General features: G+C 42.4%; 1 protein-coding gene across 1 annotated transcript in view; it reads right to left on the bottom strand.

Annotated features, from left to right (window-relative positions):
• The window catches only part of cngb1a (cyclic nucleotide gated channel subunit beta 1a), a 32,554-nt gene that overhangs the window by 54 nt on the left and 10,963 nt on the right, over nucleotides 1-21,537 (bottom strand). The window contains exons 13-40 of the mRNA XM_069716002.1: nucleotides 21,299-21,368; nucleotides 21,055-21,084; nucleotides 20,676-20,736; nucleotides 20,558-20,585; nucleotides 16,830-16,936; nucleotides 15,776-15,868; nucleotides 15,454-15,581; nucleotides 15,151-15,192; nucleotides 14,407-14,523; nucleotides 12,288-12,408; nucleotides 11,381-11,411; nucleotides 9,416-9,563; nucleotides 8,652-8,756; nucleotides 8,066-8,214; nucleotides 7,230-7,454; nucleotides 6,747-6,955; nucleotides 6,593-6,643; nucleotides 5,543-5,629; nucleotides 5,375-5,439; nucleotides 4,805-4,927; nucleotides 4,082-4,223; nucleotides 3,829-3,988; nucleotides 2,889-3,002; nucleotides 2,691-2,758; nucleotides 2,295-2,413; nucleotides 1,942-2,088; nucleotides 275-461; nucleotides 1-189 (exon numbers count right to left, since the gene is read on the bottom strand). The exon at nucleotides 1-189 is cut by the window's left edge and continues 54 nt beyond it. Of these exons, the coding sequence (XP_069572103.1) occupies nucleotides 1-189; nucleotides 275-461; nucleotides 1,942-2,088; nucleotides 2,295-2,413; nucleotides 2,691-2,758; nucleotides 2,889-3,002; nucleotides 3,829-3,988; nucleotides 4,082-4,223; nucleotides 4,805-4,927; nucleotides 5,375-5,439; nucleotides 5,543-5,629; nucleotides 6,593-6,643; nucleotides 6,747-6,955; nucleotides 7,230-7,454; nucleotides 8,066-8,214; nucleotides 8,652-8,756; nucleotides 9,416-9,563; nucleotides 11,381-11,411; nucleotides 12,288-12,408; nucleotides 14,407-14,523; nucleotides 15,151-15,192; nucleotides 15,454-15,581; nucleotides 15,776-15,868; nucleotides 16,830-16,936; nucleotides 20,558-20,585; nucleotides 20,676-20,736; nucleotides 21,055-21,084; nucleotides 21,299-21,368 (3,116 nt within the window). The remainder of the gene's footprint in view (nucleotides 190-274; nucleotides 462-1,941; nucleotides 2,089-2,294; nucleotides 2,414-2,690; nucleotides 2,759-2,888; nucleotides 3,003-3,828; nucleotides 3,989-4,081; nucleotides 4,224-4,804; nucleotides 4,928-5,374; nucleotides 5,440-5,542; nucleotides 5,630-6,592; nucleotides 6,644-6,746; nucleotides 6,956-7,229; nucleotides 7,455-8,065; nucleotides 8,215-8,651; nucleotides 8,757-9,415; nucleotides 9,564-11,380; nucleotides 11,412-12,287; nucleotides 12,409-14,406; nucleotides 14,524-15,150; nucleotides 15,193-15,453; nucleotides 15,582-15,775; nucleotides 15,869-16,829; nucleotides 16,937-20,557; nucleotides 20,586-20,675; nucleotides 20,737-21,054; nucleotides 21,085-21,298; nucleotides 21,369-21,537) is intronic.

Consider the following 21,537-nt stretch of genomic DNA (forward strand, 5'->3'; position numbering starts at 1 on the left):
TCCGTCTCGGCTCACCTCCACCGTCAGCACCTCCTCTCCTTCCTGCCGGGGAGTCATCCGGATGAGGACCGAGCTGTCGGCCGTCTCGGCCACGGTGTCGTCCCCGTCGTCCGGCAGCGCGAGCCGCGGGATCGGGGAACGCCGGTGCATCGGGGACGGAGGCGGGACCGGAGAGATGGAGGGCGGGGCCTGAAAGACGTAAACAAAGATCGTTTAATTGCAGCTCCGAGTCCTTCTTCCTCTCATCGTCTATCCTTCCTTCAAGCAGCCGTACCTGCCCGTCGCCCTCCGACGGCTTGTAGGCCAGCTTCAGCTTGGCGAAGGTTCCGTCGATGCCGGCCTGCTCCGTCAGCTTCAGCGCCGCCTTGAACATCTTGGGCGTGTCCGGTCGCGGCGGGATCACCGGCACCGCCTCTTTGGCCTCCTTCTCGTCCGGCTTGACGTCCTTCGTCAGCATCTTCCTGCACGAACACAGAAACATGACGGAGACAAGCTTTCCTTCACGAGAACCGTTTCCCCCGGGCAGCACCACCACCGCCGCCACCACCAGCACCACCGCCAGCACCGCTCGATCTGGTGTCTGCCGCGGCACACCATGGTGTTACCGAGCAGATGAAGCCAGGAGGATCACGCCGCTGATCTGACCCGATTCTCAGGGGACAAAGTAGAACAAACCGGCGTGAGCTGATTAGAGGCGAGCGTAATCCCGTCCAGGACACACGAAGACAAAGAGGAAGAAGACGACGGCGGAGAGGAGCGTTTCTGGAAAACCTCCCGACTGCCGTGTTCGTCGAGGAGCCGCGACCGAATCTGCCGGTTTGTTCGTTGTCGGAATTCAGCTTCACACGTCGACTCGGCATTTTTTAATATCAAACCACCTTCATGACTTCTGATGTAATAATATAATAAAATTAGTTTGTGCTTTTGCTCCCCTTTAATTTCCTCACATGGTTTTCTGTATATTTTCAATAACGATCCAATGTTTCCTCAATAATCCAGTGGCGCCCTCTAGTGGCAGAAAAACAACATGCAGCGAACGAGGCTGTTTGCTTTGAAAGTAGATTCTGTTTTAGGTTTTTTGTGGCCAAAATAAAATATAAACAAATAATGACACAAACAAATTCTAGATTTAAAGCAGTTTTCATGCATTTCTGTCAGTTAGTGATAGAAATATTTTATCCTGTCTCTCAAAAGTCTCAAAATGTACTTTTACTGGTTTCCAAACACCTTATTGACTTCTGATGTAATAATATAATACAATTATTTTCTGCTTTTTCTCAGCTCCCCTTTAATCTCCTCACAAGTTTTTTTTTTTTCGTCAATAACTGTTTGAACGATCCAATGTTTAAAAAAAAAAAAAAAAAAAAAGATCCGCTGGCGCCCTCTAGTGGCAGAAAAACAACAGGCTGTTTGCTTTTAATGCTGTTTTTGTTTTTTTTGTGGCCAAAATAAAATAAAAACAAATAGACCAAAAAATTTGACTTAAACTTTTTTTTTCTTTTTTTTAAGTTTTAGAGCAGTTTTCATGGTTTTCTATCAGTCAGTGATATAAATATTTTATCATGTCTCTCAAAAAGTCTAAAAATGTACTAAAGGTATAAAATGTGACAGTGTTTATTCTGCGTTACACGTCGACTCCGCTACATTTTAAAGGGAATTTCCAAACTCTTTCCTGTCTGTCAACGTTCAACTTTATAATAAAGGCAAAAAAAACTAAACAAATATGAGGCGGTTTTGACCTAAAGACATAAAAAAATATATATATATATATATTTTTTTTTTTTAAATTAAAAAGTACATCCATGACTTATAATGATGATCAGTCTGGTTCTTATACTCAGTAAAGAAAAGTAAATGTATTTTTAAACGTGTCCCAGGACTGGGCGACCCGTTTAAAGGGGCCTCGAAAGGGTCGGTTCGAATAATAAAAACAGGTCTTACTTGGCCTTCTTGCGGAGCAGTTTCTGGGACTCGGGGTAATTCACCAAGATGGCCGCCAGGTCCTTCTTATCCAGGATGAAGAGGTTGGCGAATCCGTGCGCCTTCACGTTGGCCGTGCGTCGGTTGCCTCCGCCTCCCGCCAGCAGACTGACCAATCAGAGACAACTTTAAACGGTTGTATAACTTTTTGAAGTCTGTCGTCAGAACACGGTGACGTGTTTGGCAGACCGAACGAACAAACAAACAAACAAACGAACGAACGAACGGCGTGGTTGATTTGGTAAACACACACCCGCTGCCCCACATACGGCTTTTTTAATTGGCTCATAGGATGAGAGGAAAGCAGCTCTGACCTGATCTCCCCGAACACCGAGCCGGCTCGGATGGTGACGAACACCGTCTCCAGGTCGGGACCGCCCACCACCTGCACCTCCCCCTGCTTGATGATGTACATCTCCCTACCGATCTCACCCTGACACACACACACACACACACACACACACACACACACACACACACACACACACACACACACACACACGCGCGCGCGCGCACACACACACACACACACACACACACACACTGTCAACACAGGCGGTAGCTCGGTAACACCTCCACCAGCTTCACCTTTGTGTGTGTGTGTGTGTGTGTGTGTGTGTGTGTGTGTGTGTGTGTGTGTGTGTGTGTGTGTGTGTGTGTGTGTGTGTGTGTGTGTGTGTGTGTGTGTGTGTGTGTGTGTGTGTTCTCACCTTTTTACAAACAAAGTCTCCCGGCAGGTAAACGACAGAACACACACACACACACACACACACACACACACACACACACACACACACACACACACACACACACACACACACACACACACACACACACACACACACACCAACATTTTTTTTTTTTTGAACAAATGTGTAGAAATCCATCAGCTGTTTGTTGTTGTTGTTTTTCTTTGTTTCTGACCTGAAACAAGGCGACTTTGCTGACGATGGTGTAGTTGACGTCCACGGCGATGTCCAGACGCATCTTATCAGGAAGCTGCATCAGCAGCTCCTGTTCATCTGCAGAGGGAAACACTCACTGTAACCCTGAACTCAACGCGAGACGTTCAGGGACCACGCCGCTGCAGCTCCATCGGATTACTTCAAGTACCAACTTTTGTCGACACCTCCTGACGTTTCCAAACACGTCTGAATTGTTTTCATACTGGATAATTATATTTATCCATTAATGACGTGAACATGGAGATTCTTGAAATGTTTTAACTGAATTATCAACTGCCTGATGAGGGAATAAATACTTAATCACTTCCTGTGATAATAATCATGCTGCACTTCTAATCTTTTTTTAAATTTATTTATTGAACTCAGCGAACCATGAGGCTAAAAGTTACAAAAATAAATCTTAAAAGCTGCGAATCTTTCCAGAACAGACAGTCTGTGAAATATAGAAACAACGACTAAATCAGCCTTTCAAAATAAGAGCTTTAGATGCTGTTTAATTCATGTTCATTCAACACATAGGCCTGCTGGATGAAACAAACAAAGAGACGTCTCTGACAACTGGATAAACTTTCTGTAGCATGCAGCAATAAAAAAATCACTTCCTTTGATAATAAGCATTTCATTAGAACATTTTATTGTGAAAGCCACATTTTCCACAAACCCCGCCACTTCCTGTTTTTGGCACTTGTGCCGGTTTTATTTGGAGTTTTGTCTGAAAATATTAACTTTCTGCCGCTTGATAGTTTCAGCACAGCTTCTGCTCACAACATTTTATTGCGAAAAAAAAAAATCGTGGGAATTTAAGAATAAATTGCAAGCTCCTGCAAATATTGCGCAATTTGCTTGAATTTCGAATATGGATATCCAGCCGGAGGCTCCTTACCCAGCATGCCCTGGATCTTCCAGGTGTAGTCGTACCAGGTCTTGATGCGGTTCTGGACGTCTCGGGGGATGTTGTAGGAGTTCATGTACTTCACCGTGCTGTCCATGCAGGCCCGGTAGAAGTTCTCACCGCTCGTCGCCGCTCCGACGACGTCTCTCATCTGAGAACGGAGAGAAAAAAAATCAAACCAAAAAATGATACCGAGAAGGATCCAGAACTCCTGAAGGAGCAGAGAGAGAGAGCGGCGACCGACCTGCCCGATCATGATGGAGAAAGCGAAGACGCCGACGAAGTAGTTGATGAGCTGGAAGGTGATCTCGAAGACGGTGGTCGGGTCCGGCAGCCCTCCGATGGTGATCAGCGTCTTCACGGCGAAGTAGTAGCAGCGGATGTAACTGTGGGGAAACAGAAAAAAAAAATCATTTTTCACAACCCGTTGGCACCAATTCCATCTTCTTTGTGTGTAATGAACATCGAGGACCCTTTAAAATCAGATTTTTGTGTGCTTAAACATAAAGGAAGTTGTTTTTATTTTTGTACGTTAGATTCATTTTTCTTGTTTGCAGGATTGTTCTTGTTGGTTGTAGTCAGAGAGAAAACAAGTTAAAACTGTTTTACAGGATATTTTCTTTGAATTTCTGCCTGGAAAAAAAGACCTGAGGAAAAACTGAACAAATGTGGGCTCTCCATTGCAAGTTTATGTTGTTTAATTAAATTAAATTAAATTAAATTAAATTAAATTAAATTAAATTAAATTAAATTAAATTAAATTAAATTAAATTATATTATTGAATTCTATTGAATTCTATTTTATTAGTATATATTGTGCATGTTTAAATTTTTTATATTTATACTATTACTACCTCTATCTTTATTCAGAAATTTGTATTGCCCCCATGCGGGATCAATAAAGTCTGTCTGTCTGTCTGTCTGTCTGTCTGTCTGTCTGTCTGTCTGTCTACGTCGGGTCTCTTACGCGTTGCCTTTTCCGTTGTAGACCCACTTGGTGGACCCGAGTCCTTCGTAGTCGGAGCCCCAGTAGAAGAGGCAGGCGTTGATGTGCAGAGAGTACAGCAGGTACATGGAGGTTCGAATCACCCTGACGCACGGCAACAAAAACAAAAACATAACAACAAAAAGCACACAGACACATTAAATCATTACGTGGTGTTCCTCAAAGGTCGATGTTGGGGCTCAGACTTTTTCAATTTAATGTTGGCTTCTGTTTGTTATAGCAGCATTTGTAGTGACGCAGATGATGCTTGTCAATCATTCATTTGGACTCAACGATGAACTGAACAGATTTTCGGGTGAGGACAAGTCGGAGGTCAAGGTCACTGTGCAGTAACGAGGAAATCTATCGTAATCTTGTGCTCACACAGAGTTCGCACCTCCCCGGTGAAAAATTATGTGCACAATGTCGTAATGAAAAAATGTAGGACACACCTGGCCTGGTAGACATGAGAGAAACAGCACCTCCTGATGGTAGTTTGGTAGTTTTTGCGTACATTTTGTTGTGTGACTGCTGTTTTAATGAAGATCTCACCTGTAGATGTATGCTTTCTTCATCACAGCCTCCATTCTGTCGTTGAACTCAAAGAAGACCATGTACTGAGAGAGAAAAACAACCGTCAGCTAAAAATGTTTTTTTGTTTTTTGTTTTTTGTTTTTTAAATTAGACCGTCTACATGTGATTAACGAGAAACGTCCCGACCTTCAGCAGACGAGGGAATCTCAGCAGAGAGTTCACGCCGGTGAAATAGTAAAATACCTCCATGGGAAACAGGCTGATGACGTCCATCTGTAAGCAAAAACTCTTATCAGTGGAAAAACAATATTACTGAGACACTTAATCAATTGATCTGATTTCCAATGGAAATACAAACATCTACAAGGACCAGGATGTAGGGACAACAGAGAAACTCTGAATTTGTGTTTTAAAAGGTGTACAGTCTTTTAAAATCATTGGAAAAACTTTGTAAGCATACAAATATTTGTGGTTTCTAACCGAGCGGCGACCAGCAGTGACGTCACCCGTCGGCCGTTATGAATCCTCCAGTTCAGATTCTGTCCGTCACCATCTTTACTAGTTCTGAACGGTTTGGAGCAGGAAGTGACCATATTTGGACGAGCTGGGGGAGGAGCCAGCGGTGGATCTGACCGATCTGATTGGAAACCTGACGATACTACGTCCCGCCCACCGATAGCTGTAACCTGACTGCACCACAGGCCTGTCAATCAAACAGACGCTCCCCCAAAAACAGGTCTTCTTGAATCTTCTTTTCTCATGAATGACATATTTCACGTTATTATTAAAGCTGCGTCAACGCCTTCACTTATGCCGGGACCACACTGCACGATATATATTTTGTCTTTCATGATGGTCAGATCAAGCAATCAAAGTGTAGTAAACTAGTAAACACGTATGACCCACGTTAAATTCGTGTGTCATCGGGGGAGGAGGGTCAAGAAGTTGTCAATCATGGCCACAAAAGACACCATGACTGATGCACTAATGCTAGCGTTCGACATATGTCGAACCAGACGGGGCGAATCTCACCGCAAAGATTTTAGCCGATGACTAAATCCCATTAAAATCGAGATAATTCGTTGTAGTTTGAGTATTTTTGGTGTCCAAAGGAGGAGTAACGGTTGTTAAAGAAATACATGAATTAACGTCAAAATCGACATTATTGCGTATTCTATTTCTTTATCGTCGTAAGAGAGAGAAAACAAAGTCACAACTGATTCTTCAGGCTCTCACCTTAAATCTCTCGGTGGTCATGTAATTCTCTCTCATGTCCTTTTTATCACACTGTAAAAAAAAAAGAAGAAGAAATTCCAGGTCAAAGATGTTGTTGTTGTTGTTTTTCTCAAAGATGAATTTCATTTTTGGGGTTTTTGAAATTTCCGCTGACCACGATGTCTCCTCCGCGGACGAACTGCAGCCTCGGCTGGAAGACGAGGATGTCCAGGATATAGATGAAGTCGCAGCTGTAGTCGGCCAGCAGCCACAGGTGGATGTTTTCGGGGGTTTGGTAGGGGAACGCCCAGCGGACGGGGATCAGCCACATGTTCCAGTTCCACGCCGCCACCACGAAGAACAGCCAGATGACGTAGATGATATCTGTGGAGGGAGTTCGCGACAACGTCTGTGATCATCACGCGTGACTGAGAGGCGGCGAGCCGTCGGTTTAGAGCGGCCGGAGGCGGAAAAACATCGTCGGGAAGATACTTTACGTTCTTACTGTATTATATATACTGAATTATATCAAAACTTATATGAAAATTACAAATATGAGAATTATGAGAAAGAAGTAAAACTAAAAGATAATATCAGAACATCATTTTCTGATTTTGTCGTTAAATTTTGATGTTACGGAGGAATCCTGTTCACTGACCGGTGAACGGGTCGATGCTGGAGGGGAAGCGGTACGACATGATGGCTCGGAGCCAGTCGGGCATCGGAGGAAGTTTCATTGTGGGGAATTTCACCGGCTTTCCCAGGAATTCAAATTGGAACATCGACTCTTCGTCTTCTTCTTCTTCTTCTTCTGCCGCCGCGTCGTCCTTCTTCTCCTCTGCTGGAGGCGGGGGAGGCGGCGGAGGTGGAGCTTTGGTCGGGGCTGCAGGAAAAAGGCCATTATTATTCATTATTATTATTAATAAACTGATGTCTGATGGTATGTGGTCAAAGCATTTAAAATACTTGCATATCATAATAAAAGATGGTTTTGTGAAGCTCTGTTACTTTTACGACTCTTTGAGCCCATTATTGGTTCTGCAAGTTCAGAAAATTAAAAAAAAGATGAGAACTAAAATGATATGTAGTCTGGTTATTGTAATAATTAGCGATTACATATCAGTCATTCTTTATTTGGTAGTCAGTTTGTAAAATAATAGAAATTTGTGTCCTTGCAATTTTTGCCGAACTCTACAATTTTAAGGAAAAATAAATTACTTAAAAGTCGACATATTGCATCATTTTGTACAAAAGCCACTGCAAAAATTTACATTTCTGATTGTACCATAAGAAAAAAAAATCTCAGTGAAATCCTAAAAGGACTGACAAACTTTCATTTCAGAGAGAACTCCACTAATCATCAAGATAATAATAATAATCAAGATTCATCTGGTGACCTGCTGGAGGGGCCCCGACCCTCAGGTTGGGAACCAGGGAACTTAAACTTGCAATAAAACGAGCTTCAACTTCTTCTCGTAAAAACCACGGACGTACAGGCTGAAGGACTTTCTTCCTCGGACTCGTCCGGGTCCAACAGCCGCTCCTTCAGCCGCTCTGTCCGACCTTTGAACAGCCTGACGAGCTCGCTGAGGCGGTCCTGGATCAGCACGCTGCCGACGCTGGCGGCCGACAGCGGACGCGTCCTGCGGGGCGACAAAACGGGGCGGTGAGCATGAAGCTAAAAAACACAAGTTTAATCGGCCTGGAGGTTTTTCTACCTGTTAAAAAGTTTTTTGTTTTTTTTTCCTTCCAGTTTTCTCATGTGGGAATTTCTGATTTTTTTTTTTTTAATTTTTTTTTTTTATCATTTTCCTCCAAAATTTTACATAACATTTGATTTAATTCCTTCTATTACCATCACCACCAGCGTCTAAACCCCCGAGGGGTCCTCCTCCATAATTTGTTTTCCATTTTGTTCGCTCAAATCGAGACTCTCCTGATTGAAACACCGAGAAGTGACGGAGGTGTGTGTGTGTGTGTGTGTGTGTGTGTGTGTGTGTGTGTGTGTGTGTGTGTGTGTGTGTGTGTGTGTGTGTGTGTGTGTGTGTGTGTGTGTGTGTGTGTGTGTGATTTCTCTCACTGGTCGTCCGCCGTCAGCAGGTCTCCTTGACTGAACCAGTTCTTCAGGCCGGTGGCCTTCAGCAACTCGCTGTCCTCCTCGTCTGCAAGCACATCACAGGCAGAGCTGGAGACACGAGGTCATTATGAAGATGAAATAAACATAGAAGGATAAAAAGCTCCAAATTTGTACTGAAATACAGGTAACGTGTAACCGGGCAGGTTTTCATCACACACAGACACAAAGTCAATAAATCCTTCATGATTTTAAGATATTCTGCATAAATATGACTTCGTTCTTTCTGTGAAAACACATTCAACAGGAAGATTTTACAGATTGTTTTTTAACATTAGAGCCAACTTTGTGCTCGTTCTGTCAAATGTGGACAAGGAGAGTTTAAAGACGGTTTCAAACATTAAAAAAAAAAAGGAAATAATCAATTCAAAGACAAAATATAATAAAACAGTAAAAATAATAGATAAAATGCAGTTTTTAAACTGATTTAAATAAATAATACTGATATAAAATAATTTAATGCTGATTTGAATTCCCGGGCTGACTGTACATTTTCACATATTTGTAAAGTGTGCAATTTTTGTTCTTTTTTTACAACAAATTCAATCCTCATGCCTCATTTAAACGATCACGTTGCGTATTGTTGATTTGTTTTGGGTCAGGTGAGTTTAGCGGAACTTAAATTGTCATTTTACTTCAGGTTTTAATTGTTGTGTACTACAGCGCCCTCCTCAGGCCCGTCAGCAGCGGCGTACGTCGACGTCTGTCACCTGAACTCTGGGATCGTCCGAACGGCGGACTCCGGTTCCGGGGTCGTGATAATTTGCGGGATGTTCAGGCTTTTTCCCAGCTGCACGTCCCGATCCACATCCTCCACCTTCACCATCGGCGCTCCAGCTAAACTTTTCTTGCAGCTCCCTGAGGACCAGACCAGAAAAACAGCTGTTGGAGGTCAGGTGACGTTTTTTTGTACGAACTAACCGCAATCGCTGGTGTGTGGACGTCGGCGTCTACGGTTCGTTTCCATGTGAAAATAAGTTTCTCATTAAACAAAAATGAGGTCTGCATCATGAAAAACAAGCTCTCGGATGTATTTGAAATTTTTAAGATGTTAATACTTGAAAATAAGACATTTTTAACTTTTTTTTTTTTATGTTAAGTAAAAGTATCCTGTAACCACAGCACTTTCATATATCAACCTTAAGTTTGGTTCCCTTGTGGACTGATTTTTTTCTGAAACCTGTGGAATAATTTCTGCCATCCATCCAACAAGAAAAAAAACTAACTTAATGAAATGACTTGTAAAAAAAAGACTCCTTTTATGAATATTAAAAACTCTCCCGACAATTCTTTGTTTGCTTTCAGATAATTTTCCACAGCTGCTTTTTTGGATGCGCTTCCACATTTTATGTGTTCAGGCTGTTTTCGATTATGAGGCATTTTTTGGGGGTTAAACTCTCAACAATGTGGTTTAGATGCTGCGGTTAAAAAAAGAGAAAATAGCCCGAAAGACCTCCTGACGTTGAGCCCCCACCGTACATGAGTCTCATTATTTCTCTTGAGCACCCAAAACCTAAAAAGCTCTCAGAAGCTGAAATAACAAGCTGGTAAATCAATTAAAAAAGGATTTTTCTTAAGCTAAAATTTCCACAGTATTCTGTGGTATCAGCTTGAACTCAACATCTTTTGCGTTTTAACTGTTCAGCTCATTAAAAAAGCCAATTTTTCCATTTTGATCTTTTATACACTGAAAAATCATTTAATAATGAAAATATTTGCACTGCTCTTCTATGACGTAATAATACGACATTCTCGGTGGTTTTCTGTGTTAATAACTTAAAGCACTTTCATAAAAACAAACTTTACAACGAATGATCTCAATATAAACACAGAGGGGCCAAAAGATGGAGGATAGAAAAGTCATCATATCTTATATGTCGTTTTTAAGTGTTACAAAATTCTGTTGAATTTGATTACGTAGTTAATGTGGCGTAAACCTTTGTTGCCTGTTGGACGAAGGGATCAGCGCACAGCAAAGAAAGCCTAAAAACAAGCAAAAAACAAGCACCTCCATGAAGGTCACCTGAAGCGTGGTTGGCTGGCGGCGGACGGCGAAGCGGAGCAGAGCAGCAGGGCAGCAGAGCATGATGGGTAAATGATGTTTGTGGAGGTATGAGGGACGTCTGGGGACGCCTTGAGTTGTGGTTTTTTTCTTTGGCACTTCAAAGGTTTTTCGAGCTACGATAAAAAAAAGTTGAGGGCCTACGAGGTTTTTGTCTCTAAGGGTCCGCTGCTGGAGGATGGTCGGGGGGGTTAAAGCTGCTGAGGCTGGGGGTGGGGGTGGGAGGGTCTGAAGAAGACGATGACGCTCATGATGAACTCGAGCGCCAGCTCGGGGAAATAAAACAGGTGTCTGACGAAGGAATGGAAACGCTTGAGCGACATCTTTCTGCAGCTGCCCAGACACTCGTCGGCGAGAAGCATTCGAAGCAGGAATGTCTTTATCGTGGAGCAAATGTCAAGAACTGGACGGAAAAAACAATCAGCGACAAGTTGAGAACTTTTACTTGTTTTAACTGATACGTACGTTAACACGACCAAGACCAAGACCACACACACAATCTCACTTCTGAACAATAAACAAAGTTGAGCCAGAAATGAAAGAAACTAAATCTTTGGAAAACACAGATTTGTGTTGCTCCTTTTGGGCTAAAAAGGACTTTTTCAGCTCTCACCTCCACTTCCACCTTCTGCAGCTGCGCTGGTCTGAGGAGAAACGAGAGAAAGAAATAACAGATTGAAAATTCCTGCTACGCCTTGAAAAAAGACGGGGAGTGTTATAATGTAAATATACCGTGAGTCTGTCAGTTGTCATAGTAACGTAAAATGTGGTTGAGAGCTGCCGAAAAAGGCAATAAGTGAGCCATCAACAGGGAGGATGTTTCAAGGAATTAAACGTGACGTTTTATCACAATGCGCGATTCAGTAATGAACTCGTATTGTCAATTGATCCGTCTCCACGACAAGCTGACCAAACTCCACCTTCGCTGATGAAGACTATAATTCAACTGAAAGCTCTTGAGCAGGTGTTTTCAACCAGCAGATCGCGACCTATCCGGTAGATCGAGGTCGGACTTTTGAGTTAGTTTCTGGAACTTTCTGTCTTGGCTTTCTGAGATTTGAGTAGAAGATTTATGTTTTTGACGTAATCCACAGAGATTAATCCAAAATTTACTTGGTTTTTTGGGGGTTATAAAAAGAGCTGCAGAGAATTGCTTTAAAACACTGATTGAAGCTTCCTGTGCTATCTGGCACTGACATGTTAGCAGCAGATCTTTCAAGTCTTGGAAGTTGGAGTAGGAGACCCTGGTTCTGGTTCCTGGTCCGGATAGAACCATCTGGTCCGGGTGCTGAAACTTGGTAACTACGAGAACCGACTTACCCCTCAAATATATTCCATTATTTGCCATGTTTTTACAAGACAATCAACGATATTCACCTCCTCTGTTCATGGTCATGATATTTTGACTAATCAGCGCTTCAGAAGAAAAACCACCAGGTAGCCAATCAGAAGACAGGAAGCTCTTCAACAGCAGTGTGAAGAAATGTTTCTTGGATGAAGTGCTTTGTGGACCGTTTCACCTGATCCATGGTGGCGGGCGACGGACTCGGCAGGTCTCTCCTCTCCGACCCCGGCTCGACCTCCGTTGAAGTAGGGGTGACTTCCTCTTCGTCTTCGCCCGGACAGACGTCCACCAGGCACCTGATGAAGAAGGGCAGGCGTCATAAGAGTGAACCAGACCTGTTGTCAAGCTGCAAAACCGATCCCACCACTGCTAACTTTGGTGTTCAGGGTGCAGGAAAACTTACGTTATTGGCTTCCCTGTTTAACTTAATGGTAACTCACATAGGTTGAGACTAAAGCTAGCGTGGTCGTGTCTCTAGCCACCGATGGCTGATACATGATGGCTTTAAAATATCATGGTGCCAATGGACTCCCATTTATTAAGGATCAAATTCTCTCCAGATATATGATGTAAATAAAGTTTTTTAGTGCATCATTATGATTTCAATCACAAAATTCAGGCCCTTTAAAAAAAAAGAAGTGTGCTGGGGATGCAGTTAGCAATATTTTGGAAATATTTAGTTTCTACTCGATGACCAGCCACTATGAGCATAGTGTAGCTAAAGTAGCTAACGTTGGCCCACATGTGGACCGGTTGGTGTTTTTGCTTCAACAACACAAAAGATGGCGTTAAACCATAAGGTGCAGCTGCAGTAGCCAAACTGGCTCCAATGCAAACCAATGGGTGACACCACACCTTGTTACGTCCAGTTTAATATATAATATATAATATATAATATATATATATAATATATTGAACATAGAAATGAAATATTCTGTCTGGTTAGACCGAATTCAAACCCACCTTTTGAAATCTGCCCTGATTCATGGAAGAAAAGTTAGCATAAAAAAACCAACAACACAAAATAAAGGTAAAATTTAATTGCCAGAGACACTGAGGTAAGCAGCAAAGCTTTGCAGAAGACCGAAGGCAGCGGATGGTAAACTTTCTGAGCAGAAAGAAGCTATTTAAAAACTAAAGTCACCACCCTGGTTCTCAGCTAACCTGAAGCTAAGAAAGCAAAAGCTAATATAAATGGACGACAGAATAAAAAGTAGAGCAACAGAAATTTAGACGATACCTGTTAGCTTTGATTGCTGGTTGACACCTTTGGTAAAATAATGCCAACTCAGCTTTTCATATACCAGAGGTCCAGAAATAGATCTCGCAAATTTATGGCTGCCGTGTTTCGCGGGTGTCAGCAAATGTCAGCAAATGTCTCGGCTCAAGCAGACCATTACAACATGGGCTGGAAAACACCAAACTATGTTTTCAGCTTTTTAAAAAGACCAACAAAGGAAGCTTCTATCTATTTTCTGCCTCTTACTTGGGTGTTGGGTGCAGTGACGATGCTCAAGGTAACCCGGTACTCCACAGCCATGTCCTTCAACTAGCTTCCTGGTCAAATTGGTTATGTAACTTTCAGACTCAGTTGGTAGAACTGGAGGAACCTTTGTCCGTCTCTTTGGTCACTGAAGAAGCTAAAAAAGCTCTGGAGTGAAGAAGTGCCCCTAAGACGTGCCGAGGAGCTCCACAACTTGCTCGTATTTCTTGGTTGATGTTCCTGTCCACTGTGATGCACCCTCTAAACCAAATGGGTGCTGATTAAATTTTCTAAACAGGATTTGAAGGTTTGCCTTGTCCCTTAAATCAAATCCTGCTTGTGGAACAATGGACCAACTCTTGCAGAGATACTGGGGGAGTTTTGAGAGTTTCCCAACCCAGTAAACATTTGTTTGTGGATGTTTGAAAAAGGCCTATGAACCGCGACACCATCTAGTACTCTGTCAACAGAGGTAAACATCTTCATGGACAGAACCTCTGTGTGCTGTTGAGTCATAGAAAAAAGGCGAGTTTTAAAAGACACCAACTCTTTTTAAGTATAGATATCCTCCAGGACTTTGGCTTGTTCTAAAAAGCCATAAAGAGACAAACCTTTGTAGATCTGATGGTACCAAAGAACAAGCTCTTAGTGAAAGCTCATGCACAGGAAGTGTGTAACTGATACACTAAAATATACTGATGATTCAAAGAGTTTTATACAGAACTCTACATGAGGATGACATAACATGCGGGAGCATCACTCCATCTTATCGCAGGCTAAAGCTTTTTTATCTAATCATGGCTGAACTTACAGATCAGGGTTTTTTTCTTCCTCAACAGTGTGTTTGTTATTTTCCACTGTTACTTTATTTTCCTCAGGAGTCCTATTATTTGCGCTGTCTTCGCTGTCCTCCTGCAGGTTTTGTAACCTGAATGAGATGGAGAGTCCCTGTGAGACAGTTCAGCTCAGAAAGCAATCAGTTGCTGAATGGCGGCAGCGTCAGTCAAGCGGAGAGCGGCGCAGCTGAAGCCGAGAGTTTGTTGTACGACTAAAGAGGGTCTGGGTGCTTCATCTCTAACTTTGCCAGCACAGGTTTGCTCAGAAAGTGAGAACTTTTGGGACACCGACCCTCCCAAAACAATCGTCCAAATCTGGCATTACTTACTGCCAGTTCCTGTTTTGTCGGTCTGTAGTTTGAATGGGAAAATATTGTACGTTACCTCATGATTACGAGATAGTTTTGTTATAATTACAAAGTCAGGATCTTTTTTGAGGGTAAATTAGGTAAACCATGCCGTTAATTACCAAAAGGGTCTGAAATAGTACCCCGACCCAAACCCTGTGAGTGGACATCCCTTTCAACTCTTTGTACAGATAGATACAGATGAACGCCAAATGAAAGTAGAAAAACCCAATGGGAAGTGTCGGTAAGGTGTCACTCCACCGTGACCTCAAAACAACCAGCGGTGGGTAGAAGATAGAAGCTGCGGTAGCTTTAACTCGGAGCAGCTAACTCGACAGCAGCAACAACAAACATAGTGAAATAACAACTTACTCTGGATCGTCCTCGTTTTCCTCCTCCAGGATGTTGGGCAGTCTGTTAGGAACAAACACCAATAACTGGAGGTCTCGGGCCAAGTTGGACAATATATATGTGTTTCTGTCTGGTTCCGTCTCAGATTCACCGTTTTTATAATAAAAAAAAAAACGTGAGCCAGTGCAGTGAGATACTGCAACGTTTTTTTCTTCTTAACTCCTGAAAAGCTGACAGTCCGGAGGCGTTTTTTTTGTTGTTGTTGTTGTTTTTTTGGGACTAGGAAGTGTTCGCCAGTGCCTTGCGTGTGTTTATTTGACTTACTGCTCGTTTGTCTCTGGTAGCGTTTCTATGACGATCTTAGCCGAATGCTCCACCTCCAGCTGTCGGACTGCCTCCTCGGCTGCTTTCCTGGCCATCTCCTCGGCCACGCGAGCCGCCTCCAGACGCTCCTGCTGCAGCCTGCAACAAAGGCCGGGCTCCGAATCTGATCAAGACTCATGGAGGTGACACTTGAACCAATCTAAAATACTACTCGTGTCCCAAATATAGTGCAAATTGAACAGCGTGTTACAATAACAAAGGCCTCTAGGTGGTGAGCAAACAAAAGAAGAATGAGGACGAAAACCAGGCAGAGAGAAGCTGCTAACCTTCCCTCCATCTGAGCTAGAGCCGCCTCCCCGGCCTCCTTCTTGACGGTGCCAGTCAGTGGTTCCATCTGCATCTCCACATCTGCTTTCTGCAAGCAATCACAGCGAGCGTGGACATCAGCTCTGGATCACACGTTAACATGCTGCGGTGCCGACCCTGACACACCGTGGAACTCTTTAAAGGGTCACGGCGTCGACTCTGGAACAACAATATTACCCATCCGCCCGGTACCTAGCGTAGGACTTCTGTTACTGGTACCTGGTTCAGAGAGACCCGAGTTTCCAATGTTTCCAATTGTATTTTAAAGGGATGTACTCTGGTACCACCACGGTACCACTCGGAGTGCTATAGGACTCTCCTCTGGAACTGACATTTTACCATTCCCCCAAGGCACCTTTGGTTCTGGACAACAATAAGTACCCTCTGAAGTGCCGTGGTGCTAATGAATGGTACCCGTCTTTATCGTTTCTACCTTTATTAGATGGGCGTTGTCAGACATAGACAGCAAATGTTGGGGAAGAGAGTAGGACATGCAATGCGAAGACGTGTAGAAAAGGCAGGCCAAGAATCAAACTCTTTGCAATATATCCTTTGCGCCCACGTGGTGTGAGCCGTCATCCACTCGGCTATCGGGCGTCCTTCAACAATTATTCATCTGCGTGTCACGGTGCCTCCTTTCGGTACTGCCATAACACCTTTTCTCATGCGATACTCTGGTTCTAGTACTACTACTTGAAGGGCCAAAGTACCTACCATTACCAACCGTGGTATTTGAAGTAATATGGTTCCTTTTCCGGTAACTACAATGGTTACCTCTAAAGTGCCAAGGTACCGATTACCATCATGGTACCGTTACAACCACGGTGCACTTTGGAGCGCCGCGGTGCCGAATCCACTAGAAATACTCTATTACTCCAATGAGGTTGACAGAAACGGGATGAGGAGCTTTAAAGGTATCCTGACATCTATTGATGTCATCTATTGATGTCAGGCAGAACTACACCTGTATGTTATGGTGGGATTTATCACAGGGTCAAAGTCAGGCTCACCTTCTTTTCCGACGGCTTTCGATTCTCATTGCTCTGCGCCGGCTTGGCCTCCTTGTCCGGTTCCACGTCCTCCAGCACCAGATCGCTCTTCTTCTGTACGATGCTGACTGGATACCACACGGGAAGAGCAGGGCTGAGGATTATCTGCACATACGCATTTGTGTCTTGTGTGTAGACTAATGCGGGTTTGCAGTTAAAGCAGTCGTCGCTTGACAAATTTGAATCTAGTAGTCTTTAAACAGACATTAGAGTCTTTTCTGTTGTCTGCTAAAATTTGTACAAACAACAGGAGGTAAAAGGTTTCTGCTCCATCAAATATATCTGTCTTCAGTAAATCTGCAGTAACCAATGATTGCTGAAGATGAAAATAGTGAACCACCTTCCCACATATCTCTGGCAGCTCGGTACCATGTTCCCCTGCCCAAATTCCCCTTTGACACAATTGCGACTTCCCATTTTAATTAAACTTTGTATTTCCTCAAATCACAATGCAAGAAATCATTGAGTTTGTAATTTTGTCTTTATTATGCCAGCAAAAAAAACTGTTTTGAGAGCAAATTTCTCGCACTGCAATCAAAAATCAAGTTCATAAGTATTTGCTCTCAAAACAGGTTTTTTTGCTCACATAATAAAGATAAAAAGACAAAAACAACGTGTCAGGAAATGGCTGCTCGGTTCAACAAGCTATCTGAACGTTAACTTGGTCCAACTTGTGGAGGAGCTCATTCCTGTGAACTGTTCACACAGGAAATCCAAAATTAAGTTACAGATAACAACGGATTGCACTTTTTTTTGGTCCATATTCTGGATTAAACAAGAACCTGATGGTTGACTAGTAAACTCAAATGTATTTTTTTTTTTTATTAAAAAGTTTATGATTGATCAACAAAAACAAACAAGAAAACCCCCAGTATTAAAGTGACTCGATTGTGTGGACATTTATTAATAGTTTGATTGATTGATTGATTGATTGATTGATTGATTGATTATTGATTGATTGGGTTTATAAAGAAAAACACTCAACAAAACACCATTTTTTTTTTTTTTTTGCCAATGCATAGCTTTATTTTGTGAATTTTCAGCAAAATGCTTTTTTTTTAGTTTGTCTGTCTTGACTTAGCTGCGTTTATTTCTGCAAAAAAACTTTAAAAAAAAAGCAAAGTGGACCACTCAAAGTCCAGATTCCAGATGTGCTATTACCAGCATCTGGCAGCGCAAGTATAAAGTAGCACCAACGGCAGAATAATCACTGCGTAAGCTGAGGTGGGACCGATTTGCACTTCCTGGTGTCTTTATTGTTATTTTTTAGTAAAAAATCAGAGGGGAAATACTGATTTATGTAAACTGATTACGAATACTCAAACGTTCGAAACGCCCCTGTGATGGAATTTAATTCTAACTTCTTTCTGTTTTACAGTTTAAGAAGCGAAAGGAGAAAAAAACCAAGCGCTGTGCATCACGGCCGTGCAAAAAGTGAAAGTGGGTCGGCATCGCGGAGCCACGCGTGCGACGCTCGACCGGACCGACTCGCCGGCGTAACCGCGCACGAGTCGCCCTGAGCGTCCGTCGGTCAGTTAAAGTTTCTGCTGCTTGTCAGTGTCAGTGTGAGTGACTCTGTCCCGCTCTTCCTTCTCCTTTTTTATTTTAAGGGGCTCTGGCCGCCTTTTTTTCCCCCTGAAACAGAAGGAGAAGAGCAGCCCGGTTAGAGTCTGCCTCATCACTGACACCAACCCACCTGCCAACCACCACACAGCCAAAGAAAGAGAAAAAAAGACCAATCACCAATCAATCAAGCTTCAACGTCAAACAAGAAGAGGTTGGTGGAAACACGCCTTCCAGCTGCTGTTAAGTTACTGTTGAAGTAAAAAAAGAAAAGAAAGAAATGTGCCCTAAAAACTGAATTATTAACAGTCAAGTTTTGGGATTTATCACTTTTTACATGTCTTAAACTGCACTGTAACTTTTATTCTATTTTCAGCTCGCTAAATGTTTCAATGACTGTTTTTAATGTTTTAATCACTTGTTCTCAATTGTTTTTAAATGTCCGTTTCTTTTTGCCTGATGTTTTGAAGCTTTTGATGGTTTTATGTGAAGCACTTTGAATCGCCTTGTTGTTGAAATGTTCTCTGCAGATAAACTTGCCTTGCCTTTACAGAATTTATAGAATAAATAGGAATAATTTGCCCGTCGGGTTTAAGGTGCTTCCCTTTGAAACGTTTAGGTTGTAAATGGCGAACTGAACCATTGAATCAGTCCTCATCCTTCAAGTCTCCTTCTTGTGTTTAAAATCTAGGGACAGGATCCCGTAACCAAATCCAATTTTGGATCCGGTTCCAAATTGGCAAAAATACCAGAATACGTCAAGTTCTGCAGAAACTCTCAAATCCCTTTTCGGACCTTTAATATACGTTCTCCGTTTGGTTAGTCTCTCTCGCCTCTGACTGAGCTTTCCACACCTCTAATATTCACAGAAGGGTATTAATGACAACCTTTCTTTCACTATTTATCTACCATGAAACAAGTTAAAGAAAGTTCTGATAAGAGGGACACTTGACACCTTATTGCGCAACCCCATCACATTCTGTCACCATTTAGGTTGTTTTTTTAATTTGGCAACTGGAGCTCGATTCTTGAATAAAGTTTTATATGTTGTTACACTAAACAGTTGATGTTTGATCTCCGACAGCGCTGAGAGAACCTGTTTTTTAGACTAACTAAAAAGGTTTGAGAAAAGGATTTGGAAAAAGCAGATTCATAACTAGATTGAGCTCGGTAAAATGTTATTCAACGACATCTGTCATCAAAACCTTTCTAATAAATCAGAGATTTCACTTTGTGCAACGAAAGTTTATATTCGAGTGTGGTTCGGTGTCACTGCTGCCCCCTTGTGGCCAAATTATCGGTCACAGCTTCGGTTTTCCAAGATTATTATAGTCTGGCGACTCTTTTCTCTCCACTCTGATGGGTGGACCAATCAGTGAGCAGCGTTGGTTTAAGCTGTTACCAATAGTTATTAAAAAATTTAGCCGAGGTCTACGCCCCGTACGATGCAACGTACGGAGCGTAGCCGGACCGACGTGTTCACGTAGTGAATTTGGGTCCAAAACCACCAGGCTAGTTCTCGATTACCCTACTTTATGTTTTTCTCCCGTTTGGCTACAGACAGCAGCAATCAACGAAATAACAACTTGTTCACTCGCAATTACGACTCGTGATCATTTTGCAGTCACGTTGGTGACGGTATAACTTTTTTTAAATTACTTTTTTGATTCCATTGTGGATTCTTTTTTACACAATGGATAAATTTACACGCTCAGAATTCAGATATGATTTCTTAAACAAGCTGCACGACAATAAGACTTAATGCTTTATCAAAAGCTGGACGGGTGAGGACGAACCATTTGGTAAATATAAATATATAAATCTGGTAAGTTACGTTTAAAATTTCAATCCATCTTGAAAACGGGCTCCCAAACAGTCAACGACACAAGCGTCAAACCGCAATAAACCCGACCGCCTCCGATCTGAACCGAAACATACGTACGTTTTTAAATCTGCGATAATTATCTGAAATCGAAGTTACGCAACATTTTCAGACCACATTTCTACAGGGATTTTTTTTTTCCCCCGCAGAAGTAGCGTCAACTAAGCGGAATTAGTCCGTAATGAAGCAGCAATAAAGCGTGATGTGATTCTGATTGGTGAGCCGAGTAAAGTTTTGAACTTACTGTTCTGCACGTCGTTACTTCCTGCGTCCTTCAGGTAGACAAACGAGATAATCGGTGAAAAGTCAGCTGACATAAATTCGATTTACGGTATGTGTCTTTAAGGGACGAGCCGACTCACCGGCTTCTGTGCAGGCTGAGGCAACATGCGGCCGAATCCACTGACAATCCATCCCATCATACTTGAAACACACAACATCGAGGCGTTATAAACAATATCCAACATGTCTATACCGCTCTTCGACGTCAACAATAATATATCAGCAAGCGTATGTAAACCTGATAAATTGTACCATCTTATTGAGCTGTTCGTCCACTTAGAGTTAAGTTAAATCTGCATCGGTACATTAAAAAATATACCAGCTGCTTGTAGTTAGCTTAGCATCAACTGAAATATAACATTTTATACTGTTTATAGCTAGCATGTCATAGCCAAGTGATTCGTTAGCGGAAAAAGCACACCTAGCGGTTAAAGCTAAACATAAATGTTTTCAACCTACTTGGGCTGCGGCTCCACTTCGTTTGTGGGCCTGCAAAGACAAAATTAAAAATAAAACCGGTTTACTGTTGTCTCTGATTGTTAAGTTAAACGTCTCTTAGAACTACACTGCCCTCTACAGGCAGAGAGAGGAACTGCTCAATTTTGATTAAATATGTAGTTGCATTGTTTTGCCTCTGTAGGGCAGTATTACACTGTCATGCATAAACATTCAATATCTCACCACTGACAAACATTTGACTTACTTCTCCGTCTCTGAGGCTGGTTTGGGGGCTGGTTTGGGGGCTGGTTTGGGGGACGGCGGTGGAGTTTCAGCTGTTTAACAGAGCAGGCAATCCTCTTAGTAAAAATTAATTTATTAAATGAATCAAATGTTAGCAGAAGGCCAACTGAGGTCTAAAATTCAAACAATCAAAATCAAAAACAAACAAATGTATTCTTTGTTTTTCCAACTATCATCAAAAAAGTGTTGTTCAGTTTAGGT

The sequence above is a fragment of the Brachyistius frenatus genome, unplaced genomic scaffold (genome assembly GCF_029030835.1).
Source record: "Brachyistius frenatus isolate BFR_SWC_R1_liver_20210118 unplaced genomic scaffold, ASM2903083v1 Contig_150, whole genome shotgun sequence".
Classification (NCBI taxonomy): domain Eukaryota; kingdom Metazoa; phylum Chordata; class Actinopteri; family Embiotocidae; genus Brachyistius; species Brachyistius frenatus.